The sequence below is a fragment of the Eumetopias jubatus genome, unplaced genomic scaffold, assembly GCF_037043125.1.
Source record: "Eumetopias jubatus isolate StellerSeaLion01/CBP00866 unplaced genomic scaffold, mEumJub1_p1.0 scaffold_7, whole genome shotgun sequence".
NCBI classification, from domain to species: domain Eukaryota; kingdom Metazoa; phylum Chordata; class Mammalia; order Carnivora; family Otariidae; genus Eumetopias; species Eumetopias jubatus.
In genome coordinates, this window is record NW_028274813.1 from 41,447,392 (window position 1) to 41,468,864 (window position 21,473).

The 21,473-nt window shown below is 41.0% G+C and overlaps 1 protein-coding gene across 3 annotated transcripts in view; it reads left to right on the forward strand.

Moving 5' to 3' along the window:
* The first annotated feature begins 9,690 nt into the window (after nt 1-9,690).
* The window catches only part of ARMH4 (armadillo like helical domain containing 4), a 122,312-nt gene continuing 110,529 nt past the window's right edge, over nt 9,691-21,473 (forward strand). Inside the window, exons 1-3 of one of the 3 annotated variants that reach the window (XM_088025038.1) lie at nt 9,691-9,834; nt 14,728-14,730; nt 19,535-20,969. In XM_088025038.1, coding sequence (XP_087881164.1) covers nt 9,691-9,834; nt 14,728-14,730; nt 19,535-20,969 — 1,582 coding nt within the window. Of the gene's footprint in view, nt 9,835-14,727; nt 14,731-19,362; nt 19,390-19,534; nt 20,970-21,473 lie in introns of those variants that run through there. The other 2 variants (XM_028100466.2, XM_088025039.1) reach the window with 2 other exon arrangements.

Below are 21,473 nucleotides of genomic sequence, written 5' to 3' on the forward strand. Positions count from 1 at the left end.
AGATAAAAGAGCATGAGCCCAGGCACAGAGGCATCTATATAGATTATGATGCTTAACTGTAAAGCCAAATCTTTGATGAAGTCATTGTTCTTCTTTGATGAAGCCATTAAATATCCTTTGAAATAAGATAATACCACTGAAGACAGCCCTGTGCAGAAGGGGAAGAGCCCCGGACGACAAATCCAGAGCCATGGATTCCTGCGTGGACTTTGCAATCTCTTGCAGTTTCAGTGTCTCATTTGACGAATAAGGAAATTGGGGCAGAGACACACCTCCATGACTATAAAGTGTTTCAGGATCCCTAAATAAGATAAATATATTCAATGTTTGTAATAGGCCAGACACTATTACAGTTTGAAACTATTTTCAGCTATGTAGCTATGTAAGCAATGTAATTGGTTCTAGGTAAGTGAATTTTCATAAAATGCTAGATCAGTTAAATAATAGCACAATTTCAGCAAATTAAAACGTGTTTTCTGCTATTTGAGAACATTTCTGTTTGTGGGAAAAAATTGGTGTTAATGGGAATCCCCTGGTGGATATCATCCAAATTACTTAGTTAAACTTGAGAGCCTTCTTGATTAAATTTCTTCAGTGAGATTCTAAGAAAATTCTACAGAATTATGCCAAAACTCCCACTCTAGAATCTAGCCCTGGAAAATTATTCTTTCCATCATAAACTTGAAATTTAAATAGGGGGATATCAATAGGTTTGCTTCTGCTCTCAGAAAGTTCCTCAAGGGGGAAAAAAGTCCATTAGCTATCAACTCAGGAAATACCTGCTTTTATACCTGAAAATCAATACCTCATCAACTGAGTCTGCACTGTGTTTCATATAATAGTATTTATTGACCGTGTAATGGGTGTTAAGGACACTGTGCTAAGTATTTTCCATATTATCTCATTTAATCCTCCCAATAAGCCTAAGATATCAAAACTATCACTGTCTTGTTGTGAAGCTAAAGGCACACTCCTAAGCACTTAGATTCTAGAACACTTGTTTGCTCTCTTATCTTGGAAGGGCCAAGAATCTTTAGGCCACCTATGCAGCAAGTTCTCTTTCCTTCTGCAAGGCACAGGCTCAAAGACACAGACAGAGTCTACCATCAAGGAGAGCCACTTTGTGAAAAAGTACCACCTGTGGACCCTTGGCCCGAAATGGGCTTTTTTGGGGAAAAGGTCTATCTCATATTCACTCCCTAAATATGTCACTGTTCTGCTTCAACCAGGGATGCTATTAAGAATACTTAGAATGGGGGCACCTGGCTGCTCAGTCAGTAGAACATGCAATTCTTGGCCTAGGGGTTGTGCATTGGGTGTAGAGATTACTTAAAAATAAAATCTTAAAAAAATCATACTTAGAATGGCATGAGCACTACACTAGCCAATCACAAGAGACCTCTGACTGTGCCAGACATTAGTGGACCCCCCCCTTTCCTTGGGATGATGGGGAGCTGGTGAGGGAGTTGAGGCTGGGAAGAAGAGGGCATTGGGAGGACTTAGAGTAACAGCTTGCAGTAATGGATTTACACCAACTGATATGGAAATGCTTCATTATTTTAACAACCAGTGTGTGTATGAAGTAAAGCTCCACCCTGGCCCAATCCCACTGAGCTTTCCAGAAGGACGGGCTCCTCTCAGACATATCACCCCCAGTCCTCAAAGTTTCTACCTTCAAGGCTGTTCCCGAAAAAGCTGGAAGAGGGAAAGAAGGAACCCGAGTCTCCTCTCTATCCCTTAACTCAAGTGCTTTGTCCCTCACTTCTCCAGTCAAAAGTCCACCTCTGGGCCTGGAAGCCAAAGTGGGGAAAGAGGAAGAGGGCGGAGGTAACCATGTATGTCTCTGTTTCTTTCCCTGTGATGAGAAAATGTTTCTAGCTTCTAATATTTTTATGTCTTCCATATCTTTATCATCTGCTTATGATGCCCTTCATGTCTGCCACAGTTCCTCCTCCCAGGTAGCGGGAGAGGGAGAAGAGGTGAAGCTAATTGCTTACATTTGTGCCGTGGGCAAAAGAATGGGCCTGTAAAAGTGCTCATGAATGAATAATGCATTGCACCAAGTGGGATTGGGTTATAGTCCTCAAGGCTGCCTCAAACACAGCAACACGCTGAAATTCAAGACTCTGAAATCAAAAAAGATTGGGCCAAAGTGCTCAGGCTTGCATCTTTGAAACAAGGAACAATATACACGATGGAGAAGACATTAAATTTCAAAAGCAGCGGTACGAATCTGGGAAGCCCGAGGTATGAGGAAAGAAAACCATTGAATTGGAGAATTGGAGTCTGACAGAGGAAAACAAGTGTTGTGTTTTTTGTTTTAAGTTTTGTGTTTTTGATGAACCAAGCAGAATCTGATCTGAGTGAAAAGTGCTCATCCACGTAAGATGACTGCTGAGAACAATGTCATAAAATGAACATCAGCTGGCCATGGTAAGTACCTTAAAATGGCTTTTACAAGGAGAGAAATGGAAAGAAAACAAAACATGTCACTGTATCTGAAAGCCACTTATAGAAAGCTCCTCAGAGCAAAAAGAGAAAAGAAAGAACATTATGTGATCATCCCGTTTATCTTTACTGGGAACTTTTTGGAGACAAAGTCATTTCTTCTTCTGTGGTGATGCCTCACACTTTGGACCAGTCCAAAAGTAAATAATTTTCTCTGTATGAGACATATTTTCAATCATTCTGATTCTGAAGGAAAGTTTTTCGCCTTTGGCTATTTTTGTAAACAAGTTACAGATGAATTTCTTTGAACTGATTCTGCAAAATGCGTCTTTTATGTCTACTGTATATTGCAGGTCTTGACAAAGAATAAGTAAAACAAAACACATTGCTCTGGCTATTTCAAAGGATCTGAGCCTGGATGGAATATGAGTACTGGATTCAGCTTGAAGCAGTTTTTTTTTCTTTTTAAAAATCTTACATGCAGGGTATTTCTTGTTCATGAGCAACTCCTTTTTAAATAAATGTGAACTTTACCAGTTACAAAGATCACAGACTTGTGGTTAGAAGGGGACTTGAAATATCAATTGGATCAGTTCTCTGGCTTCAGACAGGACATTTATATACATGGGGTAACCCCTTCTCATAGGTTGAAGAAAATAATTAAATCTTGAGTCTCAAAGCCACTTACATTGGACTTTATCTTCCCAATTTGTATGAGATTAATATACAAATTCTGAAGCTCATCAAACTTCCTTCTTATGTTAGTAGTATTCAGTGTATGCCTCACAGTCATAAAATGGTGAGCATTACTATGTTTATTTTGGTAATAAGCTTATGGCCATAATTAAATAGTTAACAAATACTTTCTCGAACAACTGCTATGTCAGGGCACTGCCATAGTTGTTGTGGGAGATGTGAGACTGTATAAAACACACTGTCTCAACTCAGAGAGCTTATAGTTTTGGGGGAGAGGAAAATGGTTACATAACACATGTACTAACTATATTAAGATGCATATTTTCCGCATAGGCTTTATCAGATAGTTCCTCGGCGTAGTAGTACAATGAAAAAAGATGATGAAAAATGAGTACTACGTTTAGATCTTTGAAGAAACATATGAGGAAATTTTATATTACATATTATTGGTAATATTTATGTGTGTATAACCTTTTCCTCTCAACTAAATTCAAAGTGTGTGCAGAGAGTTGAGTTCAATTGTATATCTCCACCTATACCACATACTTTCCACAAAACAAAAACACTTGTTGATTGATTAACCATGGAGCTAAAGCCAATACTAAAATGAATGCATAGCCCACATTAAATGATCCACTGCTCATTGCTTCATGACTATGAAACACACAAATAATTCTGCTGTCCTCTAAGACAGTTTGGCCAGAAGAATCAGACAAAATGTACAGAGGCAGGGAATTTAGCAGGAGGTTAAAGTGAGTGCTACAGTGAAGGAAAGTCTTTTTAAATTTTTTTTGGCAATGATGTCCAGGCCACTTTTATTTTATTTTATTTTATTTTATTTTATTTTATTTTATTTTAAGATTTTATTTATTTATTTGACAGAGAGAGAGACAGGTAGAGAGGAAACACAAGCAGGGGGAGTGGGAGAGGGAGAAGCAGGCTTCCCCCTGGGCAGGGAGCCCGATGTGGGGCTTGATCCCAGGACCCTGGGATCATGACCTGAGCCGAAGGCAAACGCTTAACGACTGAGCCATCCAGGCACCCCTCCAGGCCACATCTAAACCTTATTAAACCGTTGTTCAGATTGTTGGTATTATTCTGGTTATGAGCCGCCAGTACATCTTCATTGTAATGGTGTGGACATTCCATTGAGAGTATCCTGTTCTCTGCTTTTGCCACCAGGTGCTGTAGATTGAGTATACTCTTCTGTATTTTTTTTTTAAAGATTTTATTTATTTATTTGACAGAGAGAGAGAGATAGCGAGAGAGGAAACACAAGCAGGGGGAGTGGGAGAGGGAGAAGCAGGCCACCCAGGCGCCCCTACTCTTAAGTATTTTGAAAATGATGTTAATACCTGCATCATATTTTTATTTTTTTATTTTTTATTTTTTTAAAGATTTTGTTTATTTATTTGACAGAGAGAGAGCACAAGCAGGCGGAACTGCAGAGAGAGGCAGAAGCAGGCTCCCCGCTGAGCAGGGAGCCCAATGTGGGGCTCGATCCCAGGACCCTGGGATCATGACCTGAGCTGAAGGCAGCCGCTTAACCAACTGAGCCACCCAGGCGCCCCTGCATCATGTTTTTAGAAAGTAAAATGAGCAACATTTGTTGGAAGGCAGATAATTAACAATAATGCAGTTAGCCTCAGTAAATATATTTGGTAGTTTCCCCACATTTACAACTATTCCCATAACGTCCTTGTTGAGGGAGCTAACGGCGTTTCATCGGAAACCCCAGCCAAAATGAAATGAATCTGTTTTAGAAACCTAGAACAAAAGAGACTATATAACCTCTTTCATTAATCTATTCCAGTTTCTAAGAACTTTCTCTGATAAGAGTGCTTCCTTGGGCCTGAGCTTTGCCCTGCCTGGTAAAGCCATTCTCTTTAATTCTACCCTTAGTAGAGGCTGAGAAGAGTAAACCATCTTTCTTTGCAACATAGGCTGTAGATAATGTATACCATTAAGTCAGGAATAAATATCTCATGCTCATTATTTAAGGTAAGGAATTTATTAAAATCACCGATTTATTTACCATTAGGCACATAAAAAATGAGACAAGGATGGAGATGACTCTTTTGTCTGACAGAGAGCAAGGCAATTCATAGCTTTTCTAGAGTTATAAATGTCATTTTGAATGTAGATATTCACAATGACAAATTCATTTAGGATTAAAGCGTATATTAGAACTTTGATGTTCAAATCTCTTAAAAAGAATTTTTACAGGGCACCTGGGTGGCTCAGCTGGTTAAGCATCTGCCTTTGGCTCAGGTCAGGATCCCAGGGTCCTGGGATCAAGCCCCACGTCGGGCTCCCTGCTCAGCCAGGAGCCTGCTTCTCCCTCTGCCTGCCACTCCCCCTGCTTGTGCTCTCTCTGTCAAATAAATAAATAAAAACTTTTTTAAAAAAAGAATTTTTACAGTCTCACAAGGACACTATTTATGGCTGGGGAAAAAAAAGGGATGAGATTTCTTTCTTGTAAATGGTTTAATCCTTGACTTTATCTAAAAAGTTTCCGTTGAATTGGCCTGTACTGTTAGAACTTTTGTTTCCGTACCCGCATTAGTAGTCCTTTCCTCTCTTATCATGCTTTTTCAAGGCAACAGACAAAATTCGATTTGTTAGAATTGAGTCAGAAAGTTCAGGGCCTGAAGAAATCTAACACTTAATAAGAGAATACAGAAAATAACAGATTTTATTTTATTTTTTAGAAAATAACAGATTTTAAAAAGAGGGGAATGTAAAGCATATAACATTCTACTTCTATAATGATAAGGCTTCTTGGGGAGAGTAGAAAAGCAAGAGGATTCATTTGGGTGTTTGCATAATAAGAGTTAAAGACAGATAAATATAGTGGGCTGTTAATAGTTAAACGCAACTACAGTGTATATAAACTTGCTGTTCCAAAGCTTTATTTAAGGAAAACCATTTTATTGGATTTATTCTACTTACCCGTCTTTCCAATAAAGGGCATACTAAAGACATTTAGTATGAGGTAAAAATCTAAGCTCATTAGCACCCAAGTAGGTCATGTCAAGTAGTCTGAGGATTTTGGCTGCAATGAAAACATCTATCAGAATTAATAAAACAGATTCTACCATCGTTACCATTATTTACATCATCATCACCATAAGCATCAAATATTTATTGAATACCCAGAGTGCGTGGAGTATTCTTAGCAAGACTATTTCACACTGAAGTCTACTTCTGGGAATTTCACTTTAAAAATTAAAAGCAACTGGGAAGTCTCCAACACAATTAGGTTCAGAGAGTAGCTAGGCCCGGAACATTGGGAGATGCTGAAAAGCTTGTGTTCATAAACCTTTAGGAAGGTCAGAAAAGAAAGACTATCTTTTGTAGTGAAGACTTAAATATGCAGTTGGCAAATGACTCCTACCCTATGTAGCAGCAGCTCCTGTCCTCCTTCCATGGCTGGACGTCTTTGCTGGGTGCCTTGGGAACCTACAAGAACAACACATCCAAGGAAGGAGTTTTACAGAGTTCAGAAATAAAGGGAGGGAAAACCACAGGGAAAGACAGCAACAGTTGTCTGGAAATGTCCAGGTAAACTCAGCCTTCCAGAAAGATTTTTCCTCAGATGCTTCTTTCATTTCATTTTGTTCTGTTGCCTCAAGTGCTTGTTGCTGGTGTAATTTCAAATGAAAATAAGACAAAACAAATAAAACTAAAAACATCCTCAGGAAACAGTGGTGCAGTCTAGGGAAGTCCTACCAGCAGCTGGTTTTCAAGTGCCCTTCTGTGAGCTTTTAAGTGGTACTTATCTTGGTGACGTCAGCCCCACTCAGGGTCTCCTTTTCGCTTTTGCAAGAGAAACCCAATTTTTGTGGGCATTGAAAATAGATTTGTTATAAACAGACACACATAATCCAGCTCACATATTTATTTCAGCAGTGTCTTAAGGGCATTATACATGGGAAATCAAGCTGTCAGATAGTTACTTGGTACATGGGAATCAGAATAAAGAGAATTAGTTGGTACACTATGAAGCATTTCTACCCAATTTAAGGATAGCCTTATCAAGGACACCATAATGCTCAAGTCTGCATTGCCAAGACTCTTCTTTCTGGATGGTATTTGAATGGACATTGTCCACTCCTGGCTCTTGGGGTTGGTTATCCGGTTGTTTGTTACATGTGACCAATTTCTTTCTGACACAAAGGCTTTTACCAGCTCGGATGAAATAATCATCAAATACTGCAAAGTTTATCAGGTAAAATACAGGATGCTCAGTAAAACCTGAATTTCAGATAAATAGTATTTTTAGCATAAATATGTCCTAAATACTGCATGGACATTCTCTATTTTTGTTTACTAAATCTGGGAACCCCAAAACTTCAGTCCTGAGCTTCTTTTCTTATTACTTTAATTGGAGTTTTGGGTGTTCCCAGATTTTCTTAACACACACATACAATTTCTTGCTTCACCCATAAAAGGCTAAAAAACATTCATTGTGAGTGGATTTATTGATTTGACTTTTAGATACAGCTTTCCCTGATTTACAATTTGTGTGTGTGCTGGGGTGGAAGAGTGGGTCTTATTATCCCTGCCACGTACCAATAGCAGCTGTTGAGATAAATTGCATGAATCAGAGTTGTTTAAAGCAATACAAACCATTTGGGAAAGGAAAAAGGATTAGTAGAAATGAGTTCCAATAAGATCACTTTTACTGTATAGCTGTATGACTGTAGGGAGGAAAAGGAAAGTAAGAATTCTACTATGGGAGAAGGGTAATTTTTGAGAATGGAAAACTTTGAGTGTAAGCAAAATCTGGGGAGTGGAGCTTTGTCGTTGGGACTTAGAGTATTACGGGTTTCAAGGACAACACCAGGATGTTAGAAAAGGATGCAGAGTGGGAGGCAGATAGATTTCAAAGAAACTTTGGACATTTCAAATATGTATGTAAGACTGGCCTTAGATGCCTGGGGAGCTGGAATCCCTTTCTCCTCTTGTCTTCTCCTATTCTGTTTGGTCCTCTGGTTCAACCTGATTGGTCAGGTTGTTACTTCTTAGTAGTACTATTATTTTACGTGCATTTGGGTCAAGTAGACCCAGTTTTGTGGTCTAGCTGGAAATCTCACCATACTATATAACATTGTTTTTATGAGATGTGGTGTAAATTTCAAACACCTGACATAAAAATAAAATGTTGAAACACAACTTGCTCAGGCTGAGTATGGCTTATCCAGCTGGTGGGTACTGAATTCAGGTAGAAGGCATGGTCACAGTATAATGCATTATATTGTATGACATTGAATATACGTAAGAAAACAGATCTTATATATTCAAATCAATTCAATCACATTCCATTCAACAACTATTTGTTGACAGCCTTTCTGGAAATACAAAGATAATCTCTTCTAAAGAGAGGTGGAATGGGTAGGATAACGGTGAATATCTGAGATTGTGTTAGGTGTGTGGGGTCAAAGGTAAACAAGACCTTGCTGGGTCTTGAAGGTGTTTACAAATTACTACAAAACAGGACTAAGACAGCTGTTATGAAGAAGGGAATTAATAAGTACAAGAGATTATGTGAAAAGTGCTTTGCAAATGTCAGGTTCTGTGGGGGTTGTCCTAGAAAGGGCCTTTAGATTCCTGACATCTCTTTTTACCCACAATGAGAGTTAATGGAAAAAGTGAACTGAATCACCGACAAACTTAAGGATGGAGGTCATGAATTCCTGATGGCTACATTAGCTCTAAGATCTTGGGCAACTTACACAGCCTTCAGCCTCAACTTCGTTCCCTGTTAAATGGGGATTACCGTTATTTCTTTCAGGGTTATTGAGTAGATTGAGCAGACACTGAATGAAGCACCTAGCATAGTTCTTGGAAGGAGTAAGGGCTCAATAAACCGTACTTACTAGTTAGCACTGATTTTTTTTTTAAGATTTTATTTATTTATTTGAGAGAGAATGAGACAGAGAGAGAGCATGAGAGGGGAGAGGGTCAGAGGGAGAAGCAGACTCCCCGCTCAGCGGGGAGCCCGATGCGGGACTCGATCCCAGGACTCCAGGATCATGACCTGAGCCGAAGGCAGTCGCTCAACCGACTGAGCCACCCAGGCGCCCGTTAGCACTGATTTTTAACTTCTCCGAGAAGGGAATACTTTGTTCAGGGCTACTTTACACGATCCTACTTAGGGGCCCGCCTAAACCGAACAGTTTCCACAAGGAATACCGCAGCTTCTGACGTGCATCCTTTGCCTTAATCGGACCAGAGAAATTCGGGCTCTTCCCGCGAAAACAGTGCCCTAGCCGTAGGCACTGAGGGAGTGCTGCCTCAGAAGCCCAGGCTTCGAAGAGGGACAGCAGGGCAGGGGGTCTCCGGCGGGGTCCCAGGAGCCGGGATCGGAGCGGGACGACCCCCCCCATCCCCCGACCCACCCCGACTCTGCCCCCGCGCGGGAGCGGAGGCGGGGAAGTGGGCGCAGAGGGGCGTGAGGCGACGGCATCGGGTGTCAGTGCCAGCGGAGGCGGGGCGGGCACATCTTCCCGCCGCCCAATCCCCAGCTCTCGCCGTGGCCTCATGAATAAGCAACAAAGCGAAGCGTCCTCCTTCTGGCTTCCCAGACGGCTGAGGGAGCCGCCGCCGCTGCAGGGGCCGCGCCGGGGATGCCCAGCGCGGGCGCCGCCGCTCTCCTCCGCGCGCTGCTCGGCTGAAGGCGCACAGGTGAGCACGGGCCCGGCTCGGGCCGCTCGAGGGGCCGCGCCTGCAGACGGGGCTCCGGGCAGAGACCGAGCCGGGGCCCCCGGGGGCGCGGGGTCGCCCCGGGAGCGCTGCGGTCCGGGGAGCGAGGCAGCCCGGGGCGCGCCAGGCGTGCACCCCGAACCCCCACCGGAACGCTGTGCTCCCGCGCGGGGTGCGCTGGGGGCAGCTCGGGGCGTGCTGGGCGCGGCGCGCAGGCCTCTAGGACTCGCCGCACTCCTCGCTCCAGCCCAGCCTCCCGGCTCCGCACCAGCGCGCGGGCCTTTGTACTGGCGGGGCTTGCAGGGCTGGCTGCTTTTGTGTGGGCTTTTCTTTCTTCTCTCCCTCCACTCCCAGTCTCACGGCTGTGGTGGAGAAGTTCCTGAAGACTCCGGTTTGTTCCTTTCAGAGCATCGATCGTAATGTCCCCGATGCCAGACAGTGTCCGGCAGCCGAGGAGCGAATGGGGGCTGCAGTGGCCACCGAAATGGGTTCTGCTACTTTGCAGAAAACCAACAGTTGTGGTTTAGCGCAGAGATGGCACGGAACCTCCTTGCTCAGACCCTGACCGGTCCCCCAGGGCACGGCAGGAGGATGCTGCTTGGAAAGGTCGCTTATACTGGAAAGAGGGCCTGTGGGCTAGACACGGAGGAGGTGACTGCAGAAGGGTTGGTAGGTGTCGCCTGGAGGTGCCCAGATCTCGCACGTGCGTCCCGGTCACTGACAGAACCCGACCTTTGAGGTAACAAACATGGAAGCCCTGGCTGGTGAGCTGGCTGAAGGGAGTCGGGGTGAACAAAATCTAGGACTCTCAAGAGTTTGGAGTTCTCAAAGATGAGAAATCTTTGCCTTCCCAAGCCGAGCTCGAGGATCTGCCAGGCTCTTGGCACCTAATTTCAGTGCAGAGCTAATGTGGAGGAGAGGAGAGAGGATGCTTTAAAGTGTCTGCATTCTTTCTTTGGAAGTTTTAGTTAGAAACTTAAGGGGGAGCAGGAGTGGTTCACAAAACCATTCATAGAGCTCCGAAGGACTCCTGGAGGAAGGAAAGTGTGTGGTCAGAATTTGCATGCCTCCCTTTCTTTTTGTGTATTTCCTTGATCACCCTGTTGGACTCCAAGGAGTATTGTTGAAGCCAAGCTTGTTTAAAGTCATTGACTGATTTCTGCTCACTTGCAGGCAGAAGCCCTCTGTAGCATCTATTGAAAGAAACTCAAAACCGGGGTGAGATTTCAGAGTATCAAGAGCATTGTTGCTTTTACACACAATACAGATTTAAGAGTGGTCTGACTTACTCTTATGACTAAGGTAGAGCTGTTATATTTGTCTTAATAATGAGACAAACACTTATGCAGCAGACTTGATATTGATTGTGTTTATTTGCAAAACTCCCAAGACTCTCTAAGTCTAAGGTAGCTACAGCAACAGAGCCAATTAGGGAGATGTGGAGTTGTCTTTGTTTTCACAGGAAGCTTCTTACCATTATATCCTGGTGTTTCTTGCTAGACTTTTCAATATCATAATTTGTTATTGCAGAAATGGTTTAAGGCAAGGACAGAATCAAAATGAGGTAGGCGGGCTTACCTGCTGTAGAAAATTTCCACTCTTTCAACTAAAGGTGTACTTCAGCCTTTATATTTAGCAGATGTTTGCCTGAAAAGTTGTATATGGAATTGCATTTTTGTTCATTGAATTTTGTTTTGTTTTTTGTTTTTCTCCCGTAGGGAAGCTGGGTTTAATCTCTGTAGAATGAAAACTCATTCCCTAATTAAGATGTGTGGTCAATTCTATTTTTCCATATTGTGTTTACTGGGTGATTATAAGAAAAGTATCTGAATCAAGTTTCAGCTTGAAATGTTAGATATTATGTTTATTCCTTGAAATGTCTACCTGGCGATTACTTTCTCTTTAAATGCCAGCTAGTACTTAGAGATCTTGTCAAGCAAATGAGGTTTGTGAACCACAAAGGACAGAAATGAAATGTCAAATTGGGTCATTGAAAAGAACTGTGTGACGGATGGAGAAGAGCTTGTTGACCAAGATGGATTAGGACAGGATTCTGCAAACATCAGGCAATTCCTCGGTCATTTTGTCCGCAGGAGAAGCTGAAAAAGGAAGCTCCATGGAAATATCTAGGGGAAAAAAAGGATGTTATGGATGGCTTAAATTGCTCACATTTCTGTAGTCTGAGGGGAATGTATGTCAGTATCACACTAATATGTCTTAAGTTGAATGATACTTAAAACTTTTTCTTCAAACTATTTTCATGTCTATAATCACATTTTGTCTCTTTTCCACCCTTTGAAGAAAACAGAATGAGCATTGTCACCTCCACTTACAACAAGGCAACCGAGTTTCAGTGATTTGCCTAAGGTAGAGCTGGAACTTGAAGCCAATACTTAAATCTTCAGTTCAGCTTCTTTTCCCGGGGATAGGATGATGCACTAGGGGCTGTAAGCACAGACATCTTCATTTGTCTACACTGCTAACTTGTGGAGAACAAAGCTCTTGGGCTCAGAGTATGTAGAACTTAGTTGTGGTCTGCAGGGATGGTAGAGCACTTTGCTGGTAGTTGCCGGTGTAACCTTCTTGACCCCAGCCTACTTACACTCTTCCCTGTCAGCACTGATGCTGCTTTCCTCCTGGGGAATGATGCTTTTCTTTGTGGTTACTCCGTTCTCCCTCCTACCACTGTGGCCAAACATGCTGCTAAAAGGATCATCTGTCATTCCAGCTACTTAATTTATAGTGAAGAATGACGGGGGCCAGATGATCTTAGAGCCAATATATTAAGCCAATGACATTTATCAATAGCACAGTGAATCGGAAACAAGGTAGTGTAATGCTGTGTGCCACGGTTGGGTTGATAGGGTCAGAGTCTTGATAAACTCAGGTTTAGACAAATGAAACAGCAATGGCAAGAGAACCTTAAGGATTAAAAAAAAGGAAAGGTAAGACAATGACTATTGAGGTTCAGGAAAAGTACAAAATGGAAAGATTATTAAGATATAAACAAAGAAGGGAAAGAATTTCCTTTTTCCCTCATCATGCAAAGAATCACTAATTGGTTTTTAAAATGTACGATGGTCATTGGAAGGCAAGTTGACCTGAAGCTCTGAGACTTGTCACTTGTAACTGTTGATCAATTTTTTTGAGGAAATAAACTCTGAAAACCTAAAATAGAACAGAAATGAGAATACAGGTAGTTATTACTATTGTTAAAATGATACATTGAACGAGTAGCCAAATTTGGCCAGGTGATGAACAAAACATACAGTTAGAGATGGATAGACCATGGCATGTCATTGAAAATCTCCATATAGTGGAGACTCTGAACATCTTTTTTCACGTTCGTAAATGGTTATTTATATTTGCTTCACTCCAGCAAATATGTATTGAACACCTCCTCTGTGTGCCTACCATTATTAGTAATTATATGGCAAACAAAGGAGGGTAAACCACCAGTGTTTGCACGCAAAGAACATACTCTTATTTGAGATGGCAAGACTTACAGATCTGATGATTTGTGCTGTGTTGGGAGAAGGGTGGGAAGAGATTGGACCAGATTTTTTTGTGACAGCACATTCTGAACATTCAGTCATGTGTTTGGCAAAGGGAGGGAACTCAAAGTCTGACAGAATTCACAAGTTCAAAAACAGACATGATCACATAGGCAAGTTAATTGTTCTCTATAAACTTGTAACTTTCTCTAAAAAAAAAAATGGAGATTATGGTAATGCCTATCTCATTAGGTGGTTGTTAGGATTAAATAAGGTAGTTTACATAAACACTCCACACCTAGTGCATGGCATCCTCCAAATGGTGGCCATTTTTGATTGGTTATTGTCATTTTTATTCTTTTTTTAAAGATTTTTATTTATTTATTTGAGAGAGAGAGAATGAGAGACAGAGAGCATGAGAGGGAAGAGGGTCAGAGGGAGAAGCAGACTCCCTGCTGAGCAGGGAGCCCGATGTGGGACTCGATCCCGGGACTCCAGGATCATGACCTGAGCCGAAGGCAGTCGCTTAACCAACTGAGCCACCCAGGCACCCTGTCATTTTTATTCTTAAGAATAAACCATCTGGATTGTATAAAATGGACTGGAGAGGAGAGAGTCTGAACAGGATCATCATTTGGGAGGCCATTAAAATAATAACCATCAGTGAAGTGATGAATATCAAGAGATATTATGAGGTGAGGGATCCACAGAGGTTGTGAATCTAGAATGTAGAGAAGAGTTCAGGATGATACCAAAGTTCAGGTGAAGAAGATGGTGTGTCTGAGGTGGCATCCAAGTATCTTCCAGGAGACAGTGAAAACCTAAGATTAGGCAGCTTTCTTCCCCAAACCCTATGCCTGCTATTTATGGTATTTGTGTTTATCCCAAGAAGAAGAATATATCAGGCAGTTTGTCACTAGCTTTTTGGCATACTCTATAGGCCTCCTGTGTCTTTTGAGTACTCTTAGGGAAATGCTCATGTTCCTTCTATATTATAAATGGAATTCAATTTCCTTTGAAAAAAGTAGCTTTGTCACTGATGAGAATGTTTTCCTATGCTGGTTCCCCTTGTGTCTACATTTTGGTAACACACTGAACAATCGTATACATTTTAGTTGGAAAAAATGTTGACCAAGTGTTTAAAAAAACCCTGGTTATTAAATCTAACAAGATGATGAAGTCTGTATTTTTTATGTTTTATGTTGTCTTTCATTTGTCTTTGTAACTTGAATATGCCTAGACTTGTCAAGGAAACAGATTCTGGACTGTATCTATTTAAGATTGTCAAAGATAATGGGTGACAGAACAGCTTATCTGCCCACTGGTGGCAGAAATGCAGTACATTGTTCAGAGGCCCTTGGAGCCTGGGATACCTTGATAGCAAGTGATAGACGAAGTGCTACTGACTTGTTCTGAAAGGGATGCTTTTTAAGCTAGTGTAGCGATTTGGTTAGAGTTTATTTACCTGAATTAATTTGCACTGATGGGTAATAGTGGAAAGAAAGCAGCACTGCCATGGTGTGAAAGAAAAGTTAGAGAAATATTCTTTTGTTTGTTCAGTATTCTTATGATTGAGTTAATTTAAGATAATTAAGACACAGAGTACTAATTAGCAATGAAATTTCCCCACCTCCCTTTCCCCTACAAAGCAGGCTATAGACACTCTTCTGTTTGTTCAGCCAATATTTATTTACTGAGCATTTCCTCTGTGCCAGGCTCTTTGCCAGGGAGGGGATACAATGTTGAGGAAAAAAAAAGAAAAAGACGTATAGCCTTCAAAATATGCTTGCAGGTAATTCTTTTTTTTTTTTAAGGTTTATTTATTTATTTATTTACTTGACAGAGAGAGAGACACAGCAGATGATTCTTTAGTTTTAGACATACGGCTGTTAAATTGACAATGGTCAGCCTTTTCTTATTTATTCTCTAATGTCATGTAGCTCTCACTGGGGGCCACCAAACTCATGGGAGTGGCTGTGTGAACTTGTGCTGTGCTTTGAAAGACGGAGAAAGACCTAGAACTTGAAGGTCATTTGCCAATTTATCTGAGTTGCAGACATGCTACCTGCTGTCTCTTATAGGCTGTCTTTTCTGCTTCTTTTAAAGTTAAGGCATTGCTTGCAGTAGTGGGGAAAAGGAACATATGGCTGCAATACACAGACATAGAATAGGCTCACAGTTCACCCCCATTTTTTCTGTAGTTGGATTTAGGAAGCAGGTGGCTGACACTTAATTACAGAAGGAAAGTCTTAGAGCAATGGCAGAATTCCCTTCACACAAAAATTCTAAAACTCAAGATCTAGCTGAAAATAAAACCTGGAAGGAAAATTCTGTTTGGGAAAGGCAATTGAGGTTATATTAAATCTGTATGGTTTGCTTCCCCCACTCTGATTTGTTTATAAGATTCTCCTCTCAGTCCACATGACTCCAGAACATGTAAATAAGATGTGAAACATCCATTCAATCATTTAAGTGCTTTGCCTACTTGATGGTGCCGTTGTTGGAATATGAAAACATTTGTATTTTAATTTTATGACCTGTAGATAAAAATATGAAAATGGAATCATGGAGGTAGAAAGGATTTACAATATTTTTTTGTTTAACTCCTCATTTTGTCAAAGGAAAGACTGAGGCCAGTTGCACAGTATCCCATAGCAAGTTTTTTTTTTTTTAAAGATTTATTTATTTATTTTGAGAGAGTGAGAATGAGAGAGAGAGAGAGAGAGTACATGAGAGCGGGGAGGGTTAGAGGGAGAAGCAGGCCCCTCGCTTAGCAGGGAGCCTGATGTGGGACTCAATCCTGGGACTCCAGGATCATGACCTGAGCTGAAGGCAGTTGCTTAACCAACTGAGCTACCCAGGCACCCCCCATAGCAAGTTTTAACAACAATAAAGCTAGGATTCAGGAATTGTTTTTCTGATTCCAGTCCATGTCCCTCTAAATTCTGTTGTTATTCACGATGGCCTGTTTTTTTCAGGTTTTTATCCAGAAGACTGGGATCATGTAGACCAAGGTTTTAGGCCACACCCTACATTGTCTGGGATGATTAGTAAGATTTCACTGAATGGGAAAAATATTTGTTCAGGAAAGAATAGATCAAAGTGTTCTATAGCTTTTACATATGTTCGACTATATACACTTTCATAGTTCAACTTGTCCGTACAAAGATGTAGTTTCATCAACCATGAACATTTACAGCCCTTCTGTGTTTTTGTTTTGAGGAGTGCAATTAGAGGCGGCAAGCCAAATACTCTTACCAAATCTGTTACCTGGCTATGAAGTGGGATTTTTTATGGATCGTTTAAAGTATGGTGATAACTAATGTTCAGACATAACTTGGCACATGCTATTCCCTCTTTTTCAAGTATCTTTCCCATATTCTCTCCTTTTAAAACAATGCTAGCTGCTGGTATGTAATTTAATATTTAAATAAAATTGTTACAGACTCTCCTCCCACATGTGGGAAAACTTACCATCCCTCTCACTATCTCTGAGGATTCTTGCGGGGGTGTGGTGGCTTTTTTCTGGTCACCTCTGGCTTCAGTTTTCTTCTGTTGCTAAATTTATGATCCCTGATATGTGCTGTTCCTTTTCTGCACATCATCTTATTCCTATATTCTCCCAAAGTACTGTGGATTCAAAATTTTTGTCTAACAAATCATCCCTAACTTGGTGGCAATAAATGCTTATTATTTCATACCATTTCTGTGCATTAGGAATTTGGGAGTAGCCACCTTACTAGGTGGTTCTGGCTCAAAGTCTCTCAAGAAGTTGCAGTCATGATGTCAGCTGAAGGAAGCTACAGTCATCTGAAGGTTTGACTGGGGCTGGAGGATGCCTTCCAAGATGACTCATTCATGTAGTGCTGGTAGTTTGGCAGGAGGCCTTAGCTCCGAATCCAGGGGTTTCCTCTTTCCTTGTGTAGAAGAATTTAGCCTTCTTTTTCTCTTCAGCTGTCTAGGTCATGCTCTAAGGACTTGACCTTTTCTTGGTCACAAAAAGACCTAGAAATGAAACAGGGAAGCTTTGAACTTCTTAAGGGGAGAAGGCCCTATGAAAACATAAATTTTTATATTTTATGTGTGCACATTACATGCTTAACCCAAGTAGTTTAATGATCAGACATGAAAGAAGGAAAAAATAATAACTTTTATAAAGCTTTTAAGTTTTTATTTTAGAATTTTCATTCCTAGGTTTAACTTTCTAGAACATCTGTAGTATCTGAGAAATTTCTGATGATGGGAAAAGAAAGGGCCCAAACAGCAAAGTAGATAAAACAAGAACTAAAACTCATAAGTTTTGGGGGAAAATTAGTAGTTTTGATACAGTTTTAGTTTTTTTTTTAAGATTTTATTTATTTATTTATTTGAGAGAGAGAGAGAATGAGAGATAGGGAGCACGAGAGGGAAGAGGATCAGAGAGAGAAGCAGACTCCCTGCCGAGCAGGGAGCCCGATGTGGGACTCGATCCCGGGACTCCAGGATCATGACCTGAACTGAAAGGGCAGTCGCTTAACCAACTGAGCCACCCAGGCACCCCCAGTTTTAGTTTTTAATAAGAGTTTTTTTTTTAAATGCAATAAATCTCAATCTTATAATAGTATGTATTCAGTAAAGATTGCTAATTTAAAATGTGTTCTGTTTCTCTTAAATAGTTTTTTTCCCTTAAAAACACATTTACTTACCCGAACTCTTTTACCTTTTCTACTCCTTAAATTTTGAAACATCAGAGGTTTGCCTATAATTTTTATAGTTGTTACAGAGAAAAGAAATAATTTAAGTGTTTTAAAGAGAAATTTAAAAAAATACTTTATTTTTTTAAATAGGGCATAATTTTTAAATATGCCCGTAATAAAAGGGCATAACGACAGGCAGGGCCGGCAAGTCAGAGGGCCGGTTTGGCTGTGCGGCTACACGGGAGTGTGTGGTAGACGAGGGCTGCGTCCCATAAAGCCGAGAGCTTTTTTTTTTTTTTTTTTTTTTTGGTGCAATACACTTTTATTTTCCTTTTATCTTTGCAGTCATCTTTGAGTAATCATTGTGTAAACAATAGAATGGGATGAAATTACATTAAATTGTATGCAAATGGCTCTAGAACACCTTAATTCTGACAAGGCAATTATAAATAACTTTTTCTTTCCTTAGTAATATATATTTGCTTTTTAAAGTACATTAAAGAGTTGCCATATCTAGGGTTAGCTAGGAAAGAGCAATGGTACCATCCTGGGAGCCCACCTCCCTGAAAGTTTAGACTCCAATTTTGAAAATCCTGAGGTTTACTATTCTGTAATATATAGTCAAGCAGAGGGCTACTTGGGTTGAAAGTATTTATTCTTGAAATTTAACAGCATTTTACCTTTTTAGTTATTGCACAAAACCCTTTCTATTTTTCACTCCATCTGGGTATTCTGCCGAATTGCAAGTAAAACTCAGGTTCTGGTAGCTTCAAGTTTATCAACTTTGGAACAACAAATCCTATCACTTAAGGAGAAGTCAAATCGGAGAGGGGTACATAATGAGCAGTCTAATAGAATGGCAACATTTTATATAGCCTTCTGTACGTTCCAATGAAGCAAAGTAGGCTCCACACCCAACATGGGGCTCAAACAACCCCAAGATCAAGAGTCACATGCTCTACTGACTGAGCCAGCCAGGCACCCCTAAAGATACATTTTAATTGAAAATCATTTATATACTTAAAGAAACCTCTTGGATATAACTGGTATTCAGTATTTTATGATGATGTTTAATAAGTTTTAAACCATACTTGAAACTTTCTCTGAATGTAATATAAGTAAATGTGAGATTTACTTTCTATGTCTTGGATATGTTGCTATTTCTGTAGTCATTTGACTACATGATTAATAGCAGAATTTGGGGAGAATGTTACAAATGTGACTTCAAGGGTAATTTTTTCAAATAGGTATTTAAGAAACAATGAACTTAGTCCTTGAACTATGTGTACCTCTTCTAGAGAGCTTCAAGTTAAATCAGCTGCAAAATTCAGCAGGGAAAAATGAACTGGGTTATCCATGTCTCAGAGGTACCAAAGAAATAGAACAGCCCGTCTCTTCCATACCATCTCTGAGCATGAAGTCAAGACTGTTTTACTTAGGGTTTAATTTAAAGGGGCTTATTTACAAAATATACATTTATATGACAGCTTGATATGCTTTATTTTTCTGCAGGACTCAATCACTGGAATTGTCAACTTTGCTGATTTATGTGCACATTTCTCTTCCACTATGAGCAGACCAATTGCATTGCACATTTGTCTGGCATTCTGTAGCCTTGTACTTGTCAACTTTGCCACACAATGTGTGGCCTTCCCCAAAATGGAAAGAAGGGAGATAGCACATGTTCATGCAGAAACAGGGCAGCCTGAGAGGATGAACACAGATGACCTAGAAAATAACTCTGTGACTTCAAAGTGCACTCCCCAGTTGGTGGTCTCTGAAGATCCAGTGACGGTGTTAGCAGGACCATCAGCAACGTCAGTAAATGAAGTATTTCCTACTAGCAAAGAAGCCCATCCAGTAGGAGCTGGGCTCATGCAGCCTAACAGCCCCAGCATTTACACTGCTACCGAGACAGTGGTCCCTGCCGAGGTGGAAATGTTTGTTTCCAGCCAGCCAGAGAGGGTGTCTCCTGAAAGCCAACTTTCCAAGGCCATGCTAATCAATCCTATCCCTGCAACTGCTCCTCTGAGTGTCGAAGAGAAGGAGGAACGCTTGAGTAGTACCATCATTCAGCCCATCGTTGAAGGGACCACAGAAGCAACACAGGGTTTTCTGAACTATGTGGATGATCAGTTGTTTGCAACTGAAAGTAAGGAAAGAGTTAGTCTGGGACATTTACCTTCATCTGATATGAATACTAAAGGAATGCTAACCGCCAGTCCCAGGACTGAGAAATTTGAAGCAGACACAGAACACAGGGCAGCTTTTTTTCCTGGTGCTGAGCCCGTAGTGGGCACGGAGCCTGGAAGCCCCATGCCTGAGAGGGAGAAGCCTTCGCAGATGACAGTTGATCGTACCCAGACTGCTGCCATCAAGCACTGGCTCACAACCTCTGAGTACACCCTGAGTGTTGAGCCAGAAACTGACAGGCTGCTGGGAGCCCCAGGAATCCCAGTGAGTGTCAGCATGGCTGTTCCAGCTGCCTCTGTCGGAAGTGATGAGTGGGATGACACCAAGTTAGAGAGTGTAAGCCAGATACAGACCCCAAAGCTTGGAGACAACAGAGAGACTCAGGTGGGAGCGGAAATGTCTCAGACAGCCCAGGAAACCGATAATGACCCTATGGAAGGTATGGAAGAGGGCAAACCTATGACCGAGGCTGCAGAGGTGGCTCTGGGGATCCTAGAAGGGGAAACACCCATGCGGACAGCCCTGCTAATGGCACATGGGGAGGCGCCATCATCTGCCTTCGCCGATCAAAGTTCCTTTACTCCCACAAGTCCTATGGAAGATAGGAAAGTCTCTGTTGTCAGCCTCTTCCAAGATACTGCAGACTTCATGGAGTCCACTAGGGAAAATGATGCAATGGTTTTCTTAGAGACCCCTGTTTCCATCTCAGAATATGAATCTGAGGCTCATCAACCATTGGGAAATACACTGAAAGGTAAAAGAAAGAAAGAAAAACAAGCTTTGTTTAATTTGGAATGTTTCAATCTGATTTTATTTTTTTAAATTGAGATGTAATTGACATATAGCATGGTATTAGTTTTAGGTCTTGTTTTATGGTTTTTTTTTTAAGTGATAATTTAGCAGTAAGTTATCTAAGTTTTAATGAAAAGCAAAAGTACACAAAGAAAAATATATTTTGTATAAAAATTACACCCAAATATAACCTCTGCATACAGGCCATGATATTCAACTGGGAACCGTTTGTCCCCACCCCCATCATTTGGCAGTTTTGGAGACATTTTTGGTTGTTATAACAGAGGGGTGCCCCTGGCATCTAGTGGGTAGGGGCAAAAGAGGCTGCTAAATATCCTAAAGTCCCCATCCACAAAGATTTTTCTGAGCCCAAATGTCAATAGTGCTGAGAAGCCCTGATACAGACTGATAGCTTTCAAACATGTTATTATGAAAATGTATAACTACTCAGGAAAATGTTAAAGAA